Below are 19,628 nucleotides of genomic sequence, written 5' to 3'. Positions count from 1 at the left end.
ACGTTAGATTAGGTATATTTCAATTTATCTTGCCAATTTCCTAGAACGTTGTTCCACACATATCGATGAAGGTGTTCAATGAAAAGTTTTGTATTTACCAATACAAAATATTTCTCGAAAACAAATACGACGCAAGTCCAATATATTAGTCATAACTGATCAATCATGGAGAATTTTTTAACCCACAAGAAATAAACAATTTATAATAAAAATTCTGTTAAATATAAAGAATGCGAAATAAAATGCAATAAATTTAAATTGATTGAATATGGGAAATTGGGGGGTTTGAACTGACTGCTGGGTGCTTTTATTTCTAACAAAAAGTTTCAAACTTACCCTTCTTTTGAACATTTTATCCATAAACTCTTCCATTTTGTGTGAAACAACATTCATTATATGCAATCGATATTGATTTATACAGAATTAAAAAATATTTTTTCGATATTTTAATTTTTTATTTCACTTTTCTTTGTTTTGTTTTAATATTTCTTATTTTTACAAAAATAACCACTCAACAGTTACACCAACACTTTGGCCACCATCTACCACAAGTAGCACAGTTTTCCCTCAATTGACGTAACTGATGGTTCTTGGTCATTTTATTTCGAACCGACTAAAGCATGGAACTTCTTACACTTATCATTAGACCTTAGAATTCTTATCGCTCGCACTTTTAAACCGAAAGGGGATTTCGTCAACAAAAATTATATATTTTTTTATTTTGCTTCTGAATTCGTGGCAAATTATTATCAATTATTGCTTTGATAAGTCATTGAATTGAAAAATGTAATGAAAATTCCTTATTATTTCCTATTGAAGTGGTCTAAATTTAAACCGTATTGAGCTTTAATGCTCATGACTGTATTAACCACTACTAATGCTGGGAGTTCTTGGCATATATCTGCCAACCATCCATAGAAGTGAGTGCGACAGATAATAAGTTCAAATAAATAAAAATACACAGGCTGAAACAAAAGATAATTGTTATCGACTAGGTGACATACTACACTGCAGTGCACTGTGCTAATTAGAGTTCTTAAAAGGGGATGGGAAAATTAATCGCCATCACCATCATTATACCTCGACCGACCGCAGAACTAACTCTTTTCCCTCTATGTAGTGTCCGTAACTCTTATGGGTATTCTACACGATATGTTTTTTACATATGGATTGCCACTTTGGACATACATTTTGTATATAAAAAGTGACAACCCATATGTAAAAAACATATCGTGTAGAATACCCATTAGATTGCACTCATCACGAAGTAGCGCCTGCATCTCTCGGGAACTGCCTTGCTTGCCCCGCGAGTGATTTCAAGCTCTTCGTGCTTAACTCTTTGCGGCTTTCATAGTGTTTGGGCCTCCACGAGCTTTAGTTTGCCTCCGACATCCAATCCACGGCCATCGATTCATAAAAACCGGAGAAGAAGTAGTGAGAGCAAAGCCAAGTCTCTTCAGTATGATTAGATACGGGAATATCTAATCCTGATATATATTTATAGACGATAAGCCGGACTTATGTCCAAGACATTATAAACGTTTGAATTTCAAGTTCAACCACATGGCAATCCCACGGCAGCGGGTTCTTTCGTACCGGATTAACCCGAAACCATACACCGAAAAAATCGGATCCGTTAGTGTACAACCCTACGTATTCGAACGCGTAACACAGAATGTAGTGTGTTTCGCCACAAATCAGTTTGCATGATCAAATCTGGCAGAGCGCAAAATAAAACAAGTAAGAAAGTATCAGTCAGCTGAGCCGACAGAGATATACCCTCAGCCTGTGCAAATTGAAACACTTTTTTCACAAAAAACGTATGTATTTAGGGGTTTTCAAAATTTTGGTCGTATGAACCGACAAAAATGTTGATTAGGATTAAAGTTCAAAAATTTTGCGTAAAAGGTACTTAAAGGAATGGACCATGGGGGTGCCATATGGAGTTTTTACACCCTACGGGCTGTTTCTCAAGAAGTATGGACTTGCCCCTGAAACAACTTTTACGATCGTGATTGAGGCAGCGAATGTAAGTTGCTTCAACAAAAATCAAAGTGATTCAATAGCAGGACTTAAAGTGAACTTATCCAAAATCGTGTGTGGGTGTTACGGGATGGAGTGGACAAATATAGTCGATATTCGAACCTGATATATATCTGGTAGACATTATGAGAATGTGTAAAGTATGGACCAAATCGGTCACTCCCATCAAGAGTTATCGTGCGCACAATTTTTCCGAATATTTTTGAACTTTTGTGGGGTAGGTACCTGAAGGAGTGGACCGATATGGCTTATCTACGAACTTAAACTAAGTTTGGAAACAATATTACGAAGGCCAAATTTTGGCCGGAATCGGCATTCCCGTTCGAGAATTATCTTGCGCTTCCACCTATAAACATGGTGTCATAGGGTTTGTTTTTCAACTTTCAGGCTATTTTTTCAGGAAGTATGGACTTGCCCCTGAGGAAACTTGTACCTTCGTATAGCGGACAGTGAATACAAGATGTTACAACAAAAACCATGGCGATTCGAGAGCAGGTACTAAACTGAACTTTTCCGAAATTTTGTGTGGAAGGTACTCGAAGGAGTTTACCGATTGAGTCCATATTGGAACCTCATCTAAGTCTAGTAAAAATTTAATAATGTGCAAAGCATGGACCAAATCGGTTACTCCCTTCAAGAGTTATCGTACCCACAGATTTTCCGAACATTTTCGAACTTTTGTGGGGGAGGTACCGGAAGGATTGGACCGAAATAATCCATCTTTGAACTTGAACTAAGTTTGGACAAAATGTTACGATAGCCAAATTTTGGACCAAATCGGCAGATCCGTTCGAGAGTTATCTTGCGCTCCAACCACTACACACGGTGTCATAGGGTTTTTTGTCCCTTGCCCCTAATGAAACTTACAGCGTCGTATAGAGGACAGCGAATACAACTTGCGTAAACAAAAATCAAAGCGATTCGAGACCAGGTCCTAAACTGAACTTTTCCGAAAATTTGTGTGGGAGGTACCCGAAGGAGTGGACCGATTGAGTCCATATTGGAACCACATCTAAGATTGGTAGAAATTACACCATGTGCAAAGTATGGACCAAATCGGTTATTCCCTGCAAGAGTTATCGTGCGCACAAATTTTGCGACAATTTTTGAACATTTGTGGGGGAGGTACCTGAAGGAGTGGACCTATATGGCCCATCTTCGAACTTAAATCGAATATGGACAAAATATTTCGATACCCAAAATTTGAACCGAATCGATTGATCCGTTCGAGAGTTATCGTGCGCACCAGCCAGCCAGACAGACAGACAGACCGACAGACAGACAGACAGACGGACGGACATTGTTAGATCTACTCAAAATTGTCTGAAACGGATATCATACAAACATACTTGGGGTCTAAAACCATTATTTCGATGAGGCACATTTTTGGTCGTATCAAAGTGTAAATACCCTCTTTAGCCTAAAGGCTGAGGGTATAAAAAAATATGAAATGCGTGGAAATTGAAAACAAATTTCAATTCAAACCACCTTCACCTTCTAAAAATAGAAAATATGTTTTATTTAGCTTATTTGTTAACTTCTAATGGAGACAGAATAACTAGTTATTGTAGTGGTTATATAATAACTAGTTATTCAGTGAATCATGCCCTTGTTAAAATAAGAGGTTAGTAGGGGGTTTTGTAAGTGGTTACTACTCCCAAAGAGTACTAATAAACCCCATTATTTAGTAATGATTTTATTGTTGAGTAGTGTTTTGGCCAGCGGCTGCCAGCCGAGCGTCAATCCCATGCTTCTACGTAGGTTTCTATGCTGCTACAACAACAACCAACCACATGACGATGCATTCACTGAGGTGGGCAGTGCATAAAATGTGTGCATTTGGGTGACCATAGGACTGCCACGTTAAGCTATGCTAGTGTCGCAACTCTAAGTTGACCATTAGGCTGGTTTCAACTCAAAGGGAAAAAAATCGATGTCGGATTTTTTAAAACGGCATCCCCTAAAATTTAAAGTTTTGTTAGATTTTAAGTAATCAAAGTTTGAGCACAATTGGAATATGTTAACACACGTGCCGCTGGGGACTCAAAGTTTCCATAGTAATTTTTGTTAGTTGCAGAATAATGCATTTATAACTAACCATTTTTCAACCGATTAAGAAAAGTCCCGCAGGGTAGTTTAAACTACCTCTTACTATGGAAACTTTGAGGTCCCAGCAGCACGAGTTAACATCTTCCAATAGAGCTCAAACTTTGGCAATCTTAAAATCTAGCAAAACTAATCATTTTAGGAGTGTGCCGCCTACAAAAATCCGACATCCATGTTTTAAAATCACCCTAGTGACCTAAGTAGCATCCGTAACTCTTAGATCCCTCTCGTTTAACCACAGTTTAGGTGACCACAGAATCGCCATGTTAACATACGTAGTGTCCGTAGCACTTATGCATGTACACTAGGGTTATGACTTTTTTACAACCTCATATCCCTGTATCATAGCGTGATGAGTTTTGCCATAAGATTACATAAAATCATAATTATAAGGTGATTCGGTGAAAAAACCTCACGCACAAAATGTTTTTAAAATTTGAATTTCTCAAAATTATGTAAAATTTTTTGAAGTCACTGCAAGCAGATGTACAATTGAAAATAAACTTTAGAGTCACATGAGATAACTAAACTGACATAACATTTATTTCTCACTAATTTTCTTCAATTCTGAGAATCGTAAAAATGTCGTAAACGCTTTTTTTTAAGATATAATTTTTTTACAAAAAACAAAAAATTTAAATTTTTTCAAAGTGTTTTGTGCATGACCATTTTTCAATATTTGAATGGAATAAACATTATTATAGTTATTAGTAGGCTTATATTTATTCATTCGTGCAACAAAAAAATAATTTTTGAAAAAAAAATTTTTTTCATTTCATACATTGTATTTTTAAAATCGATTTGTGCGTGAACCTTTTTTATATTTCAATGGAATAAACGATAGCGTAGTGATTATTAGGCAAAAGTTCATTCATCCCTGCTACAGGAAATCATTTTTGAGAAAAAAATGTCAAAAAGTCATAACCCTAATGTACACGCTCATTATCTCTCGACCGGCCGCAGAACCTCTCTCTTTTCACCATATGTAGTGTCCGTAGCTCTTAGGTTTCCCCTAATTGACTGCCTTGTTTGCCCCGCGAGTGACTTCAAGTGCTAAACCCTTTGCGGCGTTCGTAGTGTTTGGACCGAGCTGCAGTTTGCCTCAAACATCCAATCCACGGCCATCGATTCATAAAAACCGGAGAAGAAGTAGTGAGAACTAAGCCAAGTCTCTTGAGTATGATTAGATACGGGAATTCATGTCTTCGTTGCAATACACCTACTGGATTACTTACCCAAGTCTCCTTCCAAGACTAGGGCCGACACCATGACTATCCGCTAGGTGAAATAGTCGATGTCACCACGATAGTGCGTAATGTTAACGAATCTCGTATTGGACTTAAGCAGAACACTCCTTCGGACATCGAGCATCTCCCTTTAATACCTATTTAAACCAAGTTAAATACGAACAATCTTGAAATAAAGCCGCAACTTGATTAAAAGCCAAATTACACTGTGTTATCACTCTCTCTGTCACTTTTTCACAAATTTTTGTGACAGACTCTGGCCCGCACGAATTATCCCAGCAACCGGACGGAACTTGTGTCGTACAAATATATTCTGCTTTCGCCATAAACTTAGGACATGACGTTTAGTGTTCTCAAACAACAACAAATAGGTGCTCAGTTGTTCCCTCCATCCAATGGAACACTTTACATACATACATTCCCGAAGGGACAAGGGAGACTTCTGTCATATCAATGAGTGTACGGCCATTGGAACTGCGAAGTGAACGAGATAGTTCCATATAGTTCCTTTGGCACAACTCTAGTGTAAGCCTATTCATATTGGCTCAATGAAATTGGACCTACTTTTTATCCGAATTGCGTATCTTACAACACCGCTTGTAGAGAAGTGTTTCATGGCTGAAATAAATACTCAGGAAATGTAAGCCAGAATTAAACTGAGGGAATTTGTCACCACCGAAAATGTTGATGTTCTGTTCAGGAATTGAATCACATACCTTCTGAGTTCATGGCGTATGTGCTTATGTGCACGTCATTAAAGTTCCACAAAATGTGTGTGGCGTTTTCGTAAGCATTTTTTTTTCCATGAAAGCCTCCAAGATTCAAAAAAAATCGATTATACGGGTTGAACAAAACGTCTTCCAATATCATTCCCTTCTGTAGTAGAGACATAATCCTCATTCTTATCTGTAAGTAACTTTTCGTAGGATTTCAAATTTGTTACCCAAAACAAACGTGTATTTCTCTCCCTCACTAGTTGGGAGTAGGGTGTCGAAACAAAATAATAATGTTTGTCAGTTCTTTTTCGGCCTTAATAATATTATTTTTATGTAGGTATATCCAAACATTGAATTTTTGTTATCAGCTAAGTACATCTTATCTTTATGAATTCATACTCCAGTGTCATTATATTTTCTCTGTGTAAATAAATGATAGAGCGAAAATAGAGCACGATGACAAATCAAAATTTATACAAAGAATGATGTATTAAAATTTGATTTGAGAACTTAGAGAAATAAAAAATTGTAATAAAATGATTTCTTTTGAAGTTTTAATAGAGTTTCATCATCTCTAGTTCGCTATAAAACATTTTGGAAATAATTGAGAAATATCAGTCTGTTTTCTCAGATTTAACATAATTATTCGACAAAAAGGCTACGCGATTTTAATCATAATGTAATTGAAATAGTCACATTTTCCACCCTTAAAAACGGAAAAAACAGGTAATAAATAATTCGTGGCTTTTTACAGATACAAAAAGAAAAAAAAACAAGCTAAAATTCTCAATATACCGAAAATCTGGAAGTAGCGTTACATGGGGGTCATACCAAAAAATTGACTTGTGTTTAAAATTTTTGTGGAGAAGTTTTATGACCACAAGTAATGTGAAATTACAGGCAGTTCGGTCAAAAAATGTAGCTAAAATCCTGAAAACACCGAAATTCGGAAGGTACCGCTATATAAGTGCCCAGCAAAATGTTCGATGCCAAAGATGACATTCAATCATGGGTGCAAGTGATCTAGCATGTCATCTTTTTAGCATCTTCATCGATGAATTTTATATGAGCGTGGACCCCAAAAGATGACGTTCTTTTCTGGATCCTAAGCATGTCATTTCCACCAATGATTTGACATGTCATTTTCACCAATGCTTTGACACGTCATTTTCACCCATGCTTTGACATGTCATTTTAACCTTTGGCATGTCATTTTCACCAACCCCTTGGCATGAAATTTTCATGTCTTGTTTGGAAAATGGAAATGCTGTATTGAAATATGGTTTTCATGAAAAACAAAACTCTTTATTAATTCAAACGAATTCATGAAATAGCTACAATTAATTTATCAGTTTAGTTTTTCAAAAGTTTACATCCAAAATTGCAATGTAATCACCACCGCTGCATCGCAAAAGATTACTTCTTCCGTTCTCCGCAACTGATATTCTTTCATCTTACAAAAGGTTTTTTCAATTATCTTCCCATCACCAGTTCAGATTTCAACATGGACTCCAAATGCACTCCTTTAAGTGTTTTTATTTCGTAAATTACTTTTATTTTATAATTTTGTTTTTTTTTTAACAACATTTTGGTAATTTATACTCTTTTATTTAGTAACGGAAATATGTAGGGATCTACAACCCGGCTTGCTTTAGGGATCACTAAGAAAAAAATGTAACGAACGGGGAGGAGAGACTTTTTATAGAAAATACCATTTATGCTTAATTAATTTATTTTTAATTGTTTCTTTCCAAAAGTAGTTTCTTCTTTATTTTCAGATTCTTGTTCCCTTTCGTTTCGGACTTTTTTTCAAATTCCAAGAAGCGACATTTGATTGATTTCATTCTATGTCAGATTTAGAAAAGACAAGGGAACTTTTAAAATAGCAATGTGTGCAGTCCGATTCTATTTTTAGCTCGATGGTTGGGACTTCATATAATACCAATTGTTTAGAACTTTAAGTTGTTTGATATGCAGGAAATGTAAGACAACATCACGGCGACAGTTCTAACAACTTTTGTCTGTTCCAGAAACTGCAAGAATCTACTTATTTTTACTACGATAACAATTTTTCCTTTATGTTATCGGAAAAAATAGTAAAAATTAGTAGATTTCTGCAGTAATGGAACATACCAAAATGAAAATAAACAGGTGTGTAAATAAAAACACAAACATCATCTCTATTGGATCGATGGAATGGGTACAAATGCTGATTAAAAGATCGGATCTTTCACGACTTCCTTTGCATTGGTTCAAATCCTAATGAAAAGATCGGATCTTTCACGACTTCCTTTGAACCAATGCAAAAGATGACATGAAATCACGTCATCGCAAAGAACCCCTTCCGTCAAGTTTTGCTGGGTGCTAATTAAAACATGGACTTTTATTGACAATTTTTGGAGGAAAAGTTTTGTGACCACTGGGAATCTCAAATGTCAAATTACAAGTAGTTCATAAAACATTTAGGTAAAAAAATATCGGGAGGTACCGTTATATGGGGGCTCATGGATTACCAAAGTAGTAGTGTTGGAGAAGTTTTGCGACCACTGGGAACGTCAAATTACAGCTAATTCGATTAAAAATTGTAGCTAAAATACTCCAAACACCAAAAATCGGGAGGTATCGTTGTAGGGGGCTATACCACAAATGTCAAATTTCAAGTGGTTCGGTCTAAAAATGTAACTAAATTCTTCAAAATATCTGAAATCGGACAATACCGTTATATGGGGGCGATACCATCATCGAACTTGGCCCGTCTATGGAAACACGACACTCGGGTCCAAAAATATAGAATTTTCGCTCAATTATTTTGGACGCCAGAATGATTTCAATAGACGGACATGGATAGATGCACTCAGAATTGTATCCTGATCAAAAATATATGGTAAAAACCAAATTTGCTTAATAATTCCATTTGAAAAAAAAATTGCGAGCACATCTACGATTTTTGGTATAGAGGTTAAGGAAAAATTCTGGTTTCAAATCTGTTGGCGTTCACAAAATTGGCCAATGCGCGCAAAAGTTATAGCGGTTTTTGTTATCCTATAAAGAAAAAATATTTTAAAATTTCAGTAAGAGCATTTGACATCCATCCGCAGATGCACCATAATTTCTAACATTTGTTTTTGTTTTCGGGGAAAATCAAAATTATAAAAAAAAAGAAAAAAACTGGGAGCAAATCTAAATTTTACTATCTCAGAGTCCGTATAAACCTCTAAAAAATAAATTAAAAATACGTACAGAATCTATAAACTCTCTTTCGAGTTGAGCTGTTATGACGTAAGAGGTACATATATGTACAAATTAGGAATGCATCGAAGCCCCACACATTCATCCATTATGCTACGTTTCACGGGTGGTTAGACCGATCATCAGGCATATGGACCTATGGACGAAGGCTAAGCTTGGAAACTAGCATTTATACCACAAATCATTCGAAAATTGTATATTCGAATTATTTATTTTATTTTTAATGTTAGTTATTTAATTCCAAACTATTTTTCAATGCTTTATTACAAATACTGGGGCAGCTTTTTCCACCTTTATTCTGATACAGAATGACAAATATAAATAAAGGTGGAAAAAGCTGCCTTAGTATTTTTAATAAAGCATTCAAAAATAGGGATACCAGCCAAGTCGGACTATAGGAAAGGTTTGGAATTAAATAACTAACATTAAAAATAAGATTAATAATTCGAATATACAATTTAGAATTAGAAAAAAATATTATTACAAAAAATACTATTTCGCTAAAATCCCATACAATAATTAATGTATACGGCTAAAACTTCGCGAGAGCTTAACTGCTTACTGTGATAACATATAAGAATAGGAAATTAAGAGTAATATTGAAATTACAATCATTCAAAAAATATGAAAATTAAAAAGCGTGTTATTCGCGAATTAGTTAAAGTCGGTTGATGCGCATTCGATTTCGAACACAGCGAATCAATCTCTTTCAATATTTATGCATATTCCGATGTTTCACTCAGCGGCCATTGTGTGCCGTCAGTTGCACCTCACAATGCCAAAAAACTTAAAGTGGGTAAAAGTAGCGCAATGTGCATACGATTTTGATACACATCCGGTTTCATTATCGCCCATCAAAGATACTATGTAAATATACACCTATTTCAAATAGATTCTTCAAAAACCGCGGATGGGCCTTCACATTCAATTTTTCGCAAAAGACCCATATTACTCGCCTATCTCTGTACTTTATGACACGCGTTTTCGCAAATATTATAATCGCGTATTAAAAAAAATCGCGATTTAGTACGCGGATTTGTCAAAATATATTTTTGCTCATTTTCCTATTTCCAAGGTATCTATTTCCGCCGTTTTAGTGGATAGATTCGATCGCGGAAGGGCCCATTAGATCCGTCGTGTAAAAAAAGTAAATTCACGGGGGATTCAAAGGAAAATCACTCATCAAATTTTGGCATTTAGACTCCAATTACTGGGATACTGTAAGAAACACACTCATGGGATATACATTAAACGACATAAAATCACGAGTTCTATAATCCTGTTATGAGTTTGGAATATAAATCTTGTTGCGCGTCCGAATTATTAAAAAATTCAAAAAACCCCGAAATTCCGGCTTCAAAATGTCAGCATCAATTTTAGGTAGATGCAGTGGATATATCAAAAAATAATACACTAGTATCATATTGCCCATGAAGTATTCTTTGAGTCTTTCTTTGGGCATATGTCTATAAAATGTAATGTTAAGCCAGAAATCGGAAGGGAGCATAAAAAAACTTGTTGGCTTCAACCCAGTTTTACCTATTTTTCTACATTGATGCCAACACAGCTTGTCGATATTATGGGATCCGTCCTAAAACACTTCATTTTAAAGAATGTATAGCATACTATATAGAATATGTTAACAGTTCGCGAATTCTGAATTGGTTAAAATCGGATTCATCGATTGTAAAACATTTTTGGTTTTCGCCATATATAATTTAATTTAGTATTTTGAAAATAACACTATGCAACATTGAAATTCAAACAATTTCTAGAAATAATTTTTTGTAAATACACATTGAGACCACAAAAACCCTAGTAGGGTTTTGGCCTGTCAGAACCAGTTCGGATTTTATGGACTCATCTAAACCGGGCTAAAACTATAGTTTTTTTTTTTTTTTTTTGATTAATCGGACCTTTATCTCAGAAACGATTAGGAATTTGGTTTTGGCAATATTGCAGCCCTAAACTAGTAGAACTTATCTTCTGAACAGACCACATAAGAAAAACACCATCTAGTACATCAAAATCGATAAAATATAGAACATTTTATATTATTGCTGAAATTCTGGTCAGTATCAACCAAATATTGGGAGTTGAATCAAATAATCTTCCGCAAAAATTGTCCAAATAAAGTACTCAGCAATTCTTCAGAACATCCTTAAATGCTAACTTCATGTTGTTTCAGTGGTATTTTGCATCATATCTTTTACAATACCTATTTCAAACACAGTTCACACCAACAGTTTATACTCGCATTTCGGATTTCATCACATTATTGACATACGAGGGCGGTTCGGAAACTTCTTAGCCTATCAATGAAAGAGAATAGTTAGTTTTTCAAAAATATTTTTATTTTTCAATATAATCTCCTGAAACTTCAATACACTTAGTTCACACTTAGGAGTTGCCAGATCGAAACAAAATTTAACATGTGTCAATAATAGAGATGGAAGTTTCCAAAACACTTAACTTGTTTCTATTTATACGGCGCTTTTTGTGCTAGGCTAATAGTCGTTGAAAGATATGCTGAAAACAATGTGCATTTTACAACAATGGCATGTTCTGAAGAGTTGTGTACTACATTCCAACGAATATTTTGTCAGAGACGTAGACAAGATTTCATTTCGGGAGGGGGCCACCTAACCAAAATTTTGAAAGTTCATTTTAGTGAAAATTTTTTATTTAGCAATGATGTAAACCTTATTTTAAACTTATATTACTGATGAATTAATTTTCATTACTATTTTTAATTAAAATTACTTAAGGCTTCTTGGCCAATTTCCACTTGTTTTCAGATTTTTTTTAACAAAATATCAGATTTTGTATATGTTCAAAATAATGGATATATTAATAATCAGCAATCGTACCGTTTCCATATTTTTACATTGAAAAGTTTGTGTTTTTGTTTTGGTTGTGAGAATGAAACGATTCAGAGAAGCTGAAAAGTTTGTGGCTTTGTGTGATTGGTACGGGAATCGTTTTGTTTGTTTCCGTTCATTGCTCACAACCACAGTGAATATTATGTAATTCAGTTATATCACTTCGGTAAGACCAAAGAAAGAGTAAACCAAAAACTCCAAAAACGTGTCATCTTTTTTTGGTCTTTTATCACGCTGCAATGTGAGAATATGGTCAATTTTTCAATTTCAGAAATTCAGGTGTCCAATCGTTGTAATTGTCATAAAGAAGTCAATTGTAGTTATTTGCCTAAAGATATTTTGGCGCCCAATCCTAAATTTTATCAAAAAAAATTCTGAAGGCCAATAGTGGTTTTCTTAATAGGGAACTAATGCTAAGCAATAGTGAGTCTATCCATCATGAAATGCTTGCGGGTATTTAAATGGTCTGGAATTCTGGCGTCCAATCGTCGAACTTCACTTATAGAAATTCTGGTTTCCTCTAGTGGATCTTCTCATTAATTGATCAGGAACAAGGAAAACTCTGGCAACCAGTCTTGAATTCATTTAAAATGAAATTCTGGCGTCCAATCCAATGTATTCATAGGCATATGTACATTATTTTAGCAAAAATCCATAAACACAATTTTTCCCAATCAACAATTTTTATACTCCCAGCCTTTAGTCAAAATGTGCCTCATAAAATAATTATTTTAGGGCCAAAGTCGTCTGGATGGCTGCGTGGAAAGCACGATAATTCTGGAACATACCAAACGATTCGGCCTTCGTAACATTTTGTCCAAATTTAGATCAACTTCGAAGATGGACAATATCGATGCACTCTTTCGGTAACCTTCCACTGAGTGTTTCAAAAATTTTCGAAGAAGTGTAGCTTAAGGCCTCTCTGGATAATAAGTAAATATACCTGTATATGCTTAAGACCTCAGTAGTCATGGCTTCACTTCCTTTATTATAACTTAGTTAAAAGTAAAAATATGGAAACGCTTTGCTTTTTTGCAACAAGTGTTTTCGGGGTCCCTATTACTACAGTACAAGTTTTTTGAGGGGCAAGTCCATACTTTCAGAGAAAATGGCACGAAACCTGTAAAGAACACCTACGGTTACCATGTGTAGTGGCTGGTGTGCACGACAACTTTCGAACTTTGGATTTAGTAATATTTTGTCCAAACTTAGTTTTAGCTCAAAAAATGGACCATACTGGGGTAGCTCCCTCACAAACCTTCAAAATAGTTGTTTAATGCAGTTTAAGGTCTGTTCGAGGATACTTAGAAATTTTTACTAAAGGTATTCCTTGTGTTTAGAGCGGTATTATGTTTTTCGTTGGCAAGTCCATATATCTTGAAAAAAGCTGAAAATTATACTGTGACGAACTGAAATGAGTGGTGGGCGCAATATTTTTAGAAGGAATGACTTTGGGTGACGTAGGGGATGAATGATACCAAGCAACGGTCTTGAACGGCTTTAACATGGCAAAGCCCAGGATTTATCTTGGTCCCTCTTTCATCTTAAGTGGACACTGACCTCCCCGTGGTGTCACCTGGGGAACTGCCTTTAACACCCGTTAAAAGTAGTGAGCTAACATGTGCCGCGCGTTCACCCATAAGAACGTTAAAAATTTGGGTTTGGGCGTCGGGTTAGTAACCCTCCCCTAGAAAAAACATCCTACTATGAAAAAACGAAAGAAAAGAAAAGCAAACCCCTCTAAAGTTGACGAACCCCGCAAACGTTTTAAGGACCATGATCTGCGAATCTGCACCTGGAATGTTCGCACTCTTTATAGAGAAGGTGCAGTCTTCGCATTGGCAGACGTACTTGAAAAATACAAGGCCGATATTACTGCCATACAGGAAATACGATGGACTGGGAAAGGCGTCACAACAACACCTAAAGGTGACGCACTGTATTATAGCTGCCATGACGTAAAGCATGAGTTTGGTTGCGGAATCGTAGTTAGTCAACATCAGCTTTATTTGTGCTCATGCTCCCACTGAAGAAAAGGACGAACAGACCAAAGATATATTTTACGAGCGCTTAGAAGAAACATATGACCGTTGCCCTGCCCATGACATTAAAATCATTCTAGGCGATTTTAATGCCAAAATTGGAAAGGAGAATATCTTTGGCCCAACAGTCGAGAAATTCAGTCTCCACAGTGAAACATCTGACAATGGTATGAGGCTGATAGACTTTGCAGCTGCAAAAAACATGGTAGTTAGCAGTACCAGATTTAATCATCTCGATATTCATAAGGGCACTTGGCTCTCTCCAGATCAAAGAACAAGTAATCAAAATGATCTTGTTGTAATAGATGGAAGACATTCATCCAGCGTGTTGGATGTACGATCGTTCCGAGGCGCAAACATTGATTCGGACCACTACCTTGTTGCAGCAAAGGTACGTACCCGTCTAAACGTTGCAAATAAAGCACGAACAGACACAACGCGGAAGTTGGACATCGATAGGCTGCATACACAACAGATAGCCACAGCATATTCCACTCAACTAGCCCAATTGCTTAACGCGAGCACTCCTTGTCCTGATAACTTAACAGCACAATGGCAACATATTGCCCACTCCATGCAAACAGCCGCAAAATCCATACTTGGATTCCAGAGACCTCCACAAAGGAATTCATGGTATGACTAGGAGTGTCGCGCTGCTACCGAAGAGAAAAATGCAGCATATAGAGCTACTTTGCAATCAGTAGCAACGCGTAGCGCGCGAGAGAGATATCGGGAGAAAAGGAGAGAAGAGAAACGTCTTTTCCGCAAGAAAAAGAGAGAAATGGAAAAGCGGGAGTGTGAAAAAATCGAGATGTACAGGAGCCAGAATGAAGTCCGAAAATTCTACCAAAGAGTGAAACATCAAACAGATGGCTTTGGTACAGGCACATCCTCCTGTAGAGACCAGCAAGGTAGTCTGGTAACAGATACAGATAGCGTGCTCAGGATATGGAAGGAACATTTCTCCAATCTGCTGGTATCCAATAGTAGCGAAGACGATGATGCCACAGATCCAATCCCAGAAGATGGTATAGAATGTATACCGCCCGGCCAAGATGAGCTAAAAACAGCAATCAACCGGCTGAAGAATAATAAAGCAGCAGGAGCCGATGGCTTACCAGCCGAGCTGTTTAAAACCGGAGGCGACGCGCTGATAAGGTGTATGCATCAGCTAGTTAGCACCATCTGGCAGGAAGAACGCGTACCCGTCGATTGGAACCTGAGCATCCTATGTCCCGTCCACAAGAAAGGAGATAAGACTGTATGCTCTAACTATAGGGGCATAAGTCTTCTCCCTATTGCCTATAAGATAGTGTCAGGGATATTGTGCGAACGACTAAAGCCAATGGTCAACTAAATAATTGGACCATACCAATGTGGCTTTAGACCTGGCAAGTCCACCATTGACCAGATATTTACCCTGCGGCAAATCCTAGAGAAGACCCAAGAGATGCAGATCGACACATTTCACCTTTTTGTCGATTATAAAGCAGCATTCGACAGTCCCCTCCGATCAAAGGTATTCCACGCAATGTCTGAATTTGGTATCCCCGCAAAGCTCATCCGGTTTTGTAAGATGACTTTAACTGATACTAGGTCCTCAGTTAAAATTGGAAAGAATCTCTCCGAAGAATTTTGTACCAAAAGAGGTTTCAGACAAGGAGACAGCCTTTCGTGTGACCTATTCAACATTTTGCTGGAAAAGGTAATACGAGATGCAAATGTCAAAAGAAATGGCACAATTTACACCAATAGCCACATGTTACTTGCCTATGCTGATGACATAGACATCATGGGACGGTCAGTAAAGGAAGTAACTGATACCTTTAGGAAGGTCGAAGCAGAATCTGCGAAAGTGGGTCTGGCGGTAAACGGCGAAAAGACCAAATTGATGGTGTCGACGCGCAAAGCGTCCATAGAGCTCGGGCCAACTGTGGAAGTTGGTACCTACAATTTTGAGGTAGTTAAAGACTTCGTCTACCTCGGCACTGCCATAAACACAACAAACAACATCAGTTGTGAAATAAGAAGAAGAATTGTATTGGCCAACAGATGCTTAGACCATAGTAGCATCTGTTGGCCAATACAATTTAAAAACAAAGCCACATCTCGTCAAACAAAAATAACACTATACAAAACGCTGATACTACCCGTGCTAATGTATGGCTCCGAAGCATGGGTACTTGCGCAAGCAGATAAGGCAGTGCTTGGTGTGTTTGAGAGGAAAATTCTTCGAAAGATCTACGGGCCGATTTGCGTTGACGGTGAATATCGACGTCGTATGAACCAAGAGCTATATAAGCTATACAAAGACATGAATATAGTTAAACGTATCGAGATGCAACGATTGCGTTGGCTAGGCCATATCATGAGAATGAGCGATGATGAACCCGCTAAAAAGGCGTATGAATACATGCCACATGGTGGTGCACGCAGAATCGGCAGGCCTAAGCTTCGATGGAGCATACAAGTGGATGAAGAAATGAAAAGGCGCGGTATTCCAAAAAGTCAAGCGAAAAACAGAGAGGAATGGAGATCTTTTCTTAGTTCGGTCTATGGAACAAATGTTCTGTAATGGGCCAACTAAGTAAGTAAGTAATTCTCTGTAACTCTTCCTCCAAATAATTTACATATATCTTCAAAAATCTGAAACAGTTTAAAATTTTATTCAAAATTTAAAAAAAAAATAGTAACATAAGCTAATATCTTATAGGAACGAAAATCATTTCGGGTGAGGCCCGGGCTACGTCGATATTATCGACTGTGGAATGGCTTCTCTATCCTAGAATTTTTGGTTTTTCAAATGCAAATGTGTTTTTATACAATAACGGATATTTGGCCGTTAAATTGTATTTCTTCATTACAAACGCTTTTTGTGCTGCATTTGAAGTTATGAGTTTGGCTTTGAAAGCTAAGACGCCGTGACAACATTTTTGTCATATGTTTTCGAGGACGTGGGTTCAAATCCTAGCCGGACTCAGTCTGTTTTTTTATTTTTTGATATTTTTTCTGTTGGGGCAAAGATCATTTTTAATGATTTTTATTAATTTTCTCGTTTAGAGTTAAGATGGTGATTGAAAATTTTTTGCAAGGAAAAAAAATGTTGTCCCGGAGTGTTAGCGTTCAAAGCCAAACTCATAACTTCAAAGACAGCGCGAAAAAGCGTAATATTGACGTATGCTTTTACGATATATTTTAATTACATTATTATATTTTAATTGTAATATTTGACGTTATCTTCTATTTTTATCTTCAATATTGATGACCACAATATTGATGTCCATTTAAATCAAACAAGTGAGAAAGGGCTATAGTCGGTAAGGGGCCGACTATGTGATACCCTACACCACTACCTCTGTCTTTTCACTCGAAAATATTTCTTTTAGGGAGATACTAAAGTTTTCACCTATCTGGCTTTTATACCAAATGAATTAAGGCGAACTGAACCAAAATAATTAATATTTAATTTTATATTTGACTACTATCGACATCACCAACATCAGTATGCTTTTATCCCTGTGAGAAAATTTCGTGATGATCCGATCAAAATTCCGACCTGTAGTGTGATTGCAGAAAAAGTGGAAAAAAGGGATGCATTGCCGACTATTGCGATATATCTATTATTTGACCACCTACGCCAACCTACTTTAAAGATGGGATTTTCTACTTTCTTAGTCAGGCTTTGCTTTTATATGGTCCCCAACCAAAGGTGTGATATCCGTCATTATTATTAAAATCGCAAAAATGAAAAGTTGGGTCCTATTCCGATATCTTCGTTGTTTGACCACCTACGAGAACCTACATGACATCGTTGTAAAGGTGATATTTTCTACTTTCATTGCCAAGTTTTGGTTTTTGTACACCACTTATAGACGCTGAGATATTTGCTTTGGAATAAATTGTTGACTTTTTCTCTAAATACATTTTTTGCCCATTTCGACCCCTAAATATTATCCAACCATCACCAAAATCCGCTCCGGGACCCCCATCAACATCCAAAACTTCGTGACGATCCTATCAAAATTGCGACCTGTAGCGTGAATACAAGGTTAAGATGAACAGACGGACGGACACACATAGCCAGATCGACTCAGCTCGTCGAGACATTCATTTTGGTATATACAAGTATGGGTCTACGACCATTATTTCGATGCTTTACAAACTTTTTTGCCAAAAACCAACTTATAATACCCTCCCCACATAGTGGTGTAGGGTATACAAATTCAAAAACTGACAAGCAAGTCGATTCTTGTAGGTTCTGGAACACAACCAATATTATCAGCAATATTGCATATCATATAATGACGTAAAATACACAGGTGGTAGACAGACGTATACTTAATATTGCGCAAAATTGTTATCGCTCATACGCTGTTGATATATGTACCAAATAAAACTTACCATTTTGGAATCAAATTAGTTGCAATAATCCACTTGAGAAATATCAGTCGTGTAATAAAAACAAAGAGAGCTGGCACTTTGTTACTCTTAAATTTAAAAGCAGCAACAGTTGTTTATTCACTTAATTGTATGTAATCACGACACAAATAAAAATTGCATACATTTGTTTTTTTTTTTTTTATTTATTGCATTTATAATTTTCTTAAATAATTCCTCTTTTCTTGCTTTTTTGCACTTCAGCACATTATAGTTTTATAAATTAATCACGAACTTTTTTTTTGTTGAAAAAAATAACAATAACCGATTTGAAGTAAAACTACTTTGACCGCATAAGAACAATTGCCACATTTTGTCAATCAATCGGCGAAAAACAAATCGAAGAGCCAAAGAGAGCGAGTCAACATTGAACTAATTAAAAAAAAACTAAACTAAAGCAAAGACATGCGAGTTGGCAATAACGTTCATTTATTTACTCTGATATCGGGCGAGCAAGCATTTGAAGAAAGCAAAAAATCCGAATTGTCCCCATATGGCTGTGGAGTTGTGTTAACTATCTGTACCGTTAGTAGAACCGAAACCATAGCCCAACACCGTGTCATGTCAAGCAAACGCCATGCTAACCACACAACCCACTATTTAATCAATTGCCATGACTGGTGTTATCTAAAAGCCTAATAACACCTGGTTGAGAGAGAAAGAAAGAGAGCGAGTAAAAGAAAATGCACATAAAGGAAATATGCCTCAGAGAGTGATATTTGCAAAATCTTTTGTTTTGAATGATAAGAGTCAAAACGACGTCGAAACTCTTTCGCCTTCTAAATCTTATCAGTTTTGTCTGTATGGCCTGTTGTTTTTGTTAACAATTTTATTACTGTTGCTGTTGAATTGTCAATAATTTTTTTGTTAAATACACAATACGACATGCACCTCAACCTATAATAA

The 19,628-nt window shown here is 36.4% G+C and overlaps 1 protein-coding gene across 2 annotated transcripts in view; it reads right to left on the bottom strand.

The window, feature by feature from the left end:
* Positions 1 to 19,332, bottom strand: part of LOC141398605 (phospholipid-transporting ATPase IF-like) — a 106,496-nt gene extending 87,164 nt beyond the window's left edge. Inside the window, exon 1 of one of the 2 annotated variants that reach the window (XM_073976024.1) lies at positions 18,687 to 19,332. In XM_073976024.1, coding sequence (XP_073832125.1) covers positions 18,687 to 18,689 — 3 coding nt within the window. In that variant the 5' untranslated portion in view covers positions 18,690 to 19,332. Of the gene's footprint in view, positions 1 to 336; positions 1,011 to 18,686 lie in introns of those variants that run through there. The other variant, XM_073976023.1, reaches the window with a different exon arrangement.
* Positions 19,333 to 19,628: the final 296 nt, after the last annotated feature.

Source organism: Musca autumnalis, unplaced genomic scaffold, assembly GCF_047663935.1.
Source record: "Musca autumnalis isolate F117 unplaced genomic scaffold, ASM4766393v1 scaffold_3, whole genome shotgun sequence".
Classification (NCBI taxonomy): Eukaryota; Metazoa; Arthropoda; class Insecta; order Diptera; family Muscidae; genus Musca; species Musca autumnalis.
Note: the sequence above shows the minus strand (reverse complement) of the source record. Positions and strands in the feature narration are given on the sequence as shown.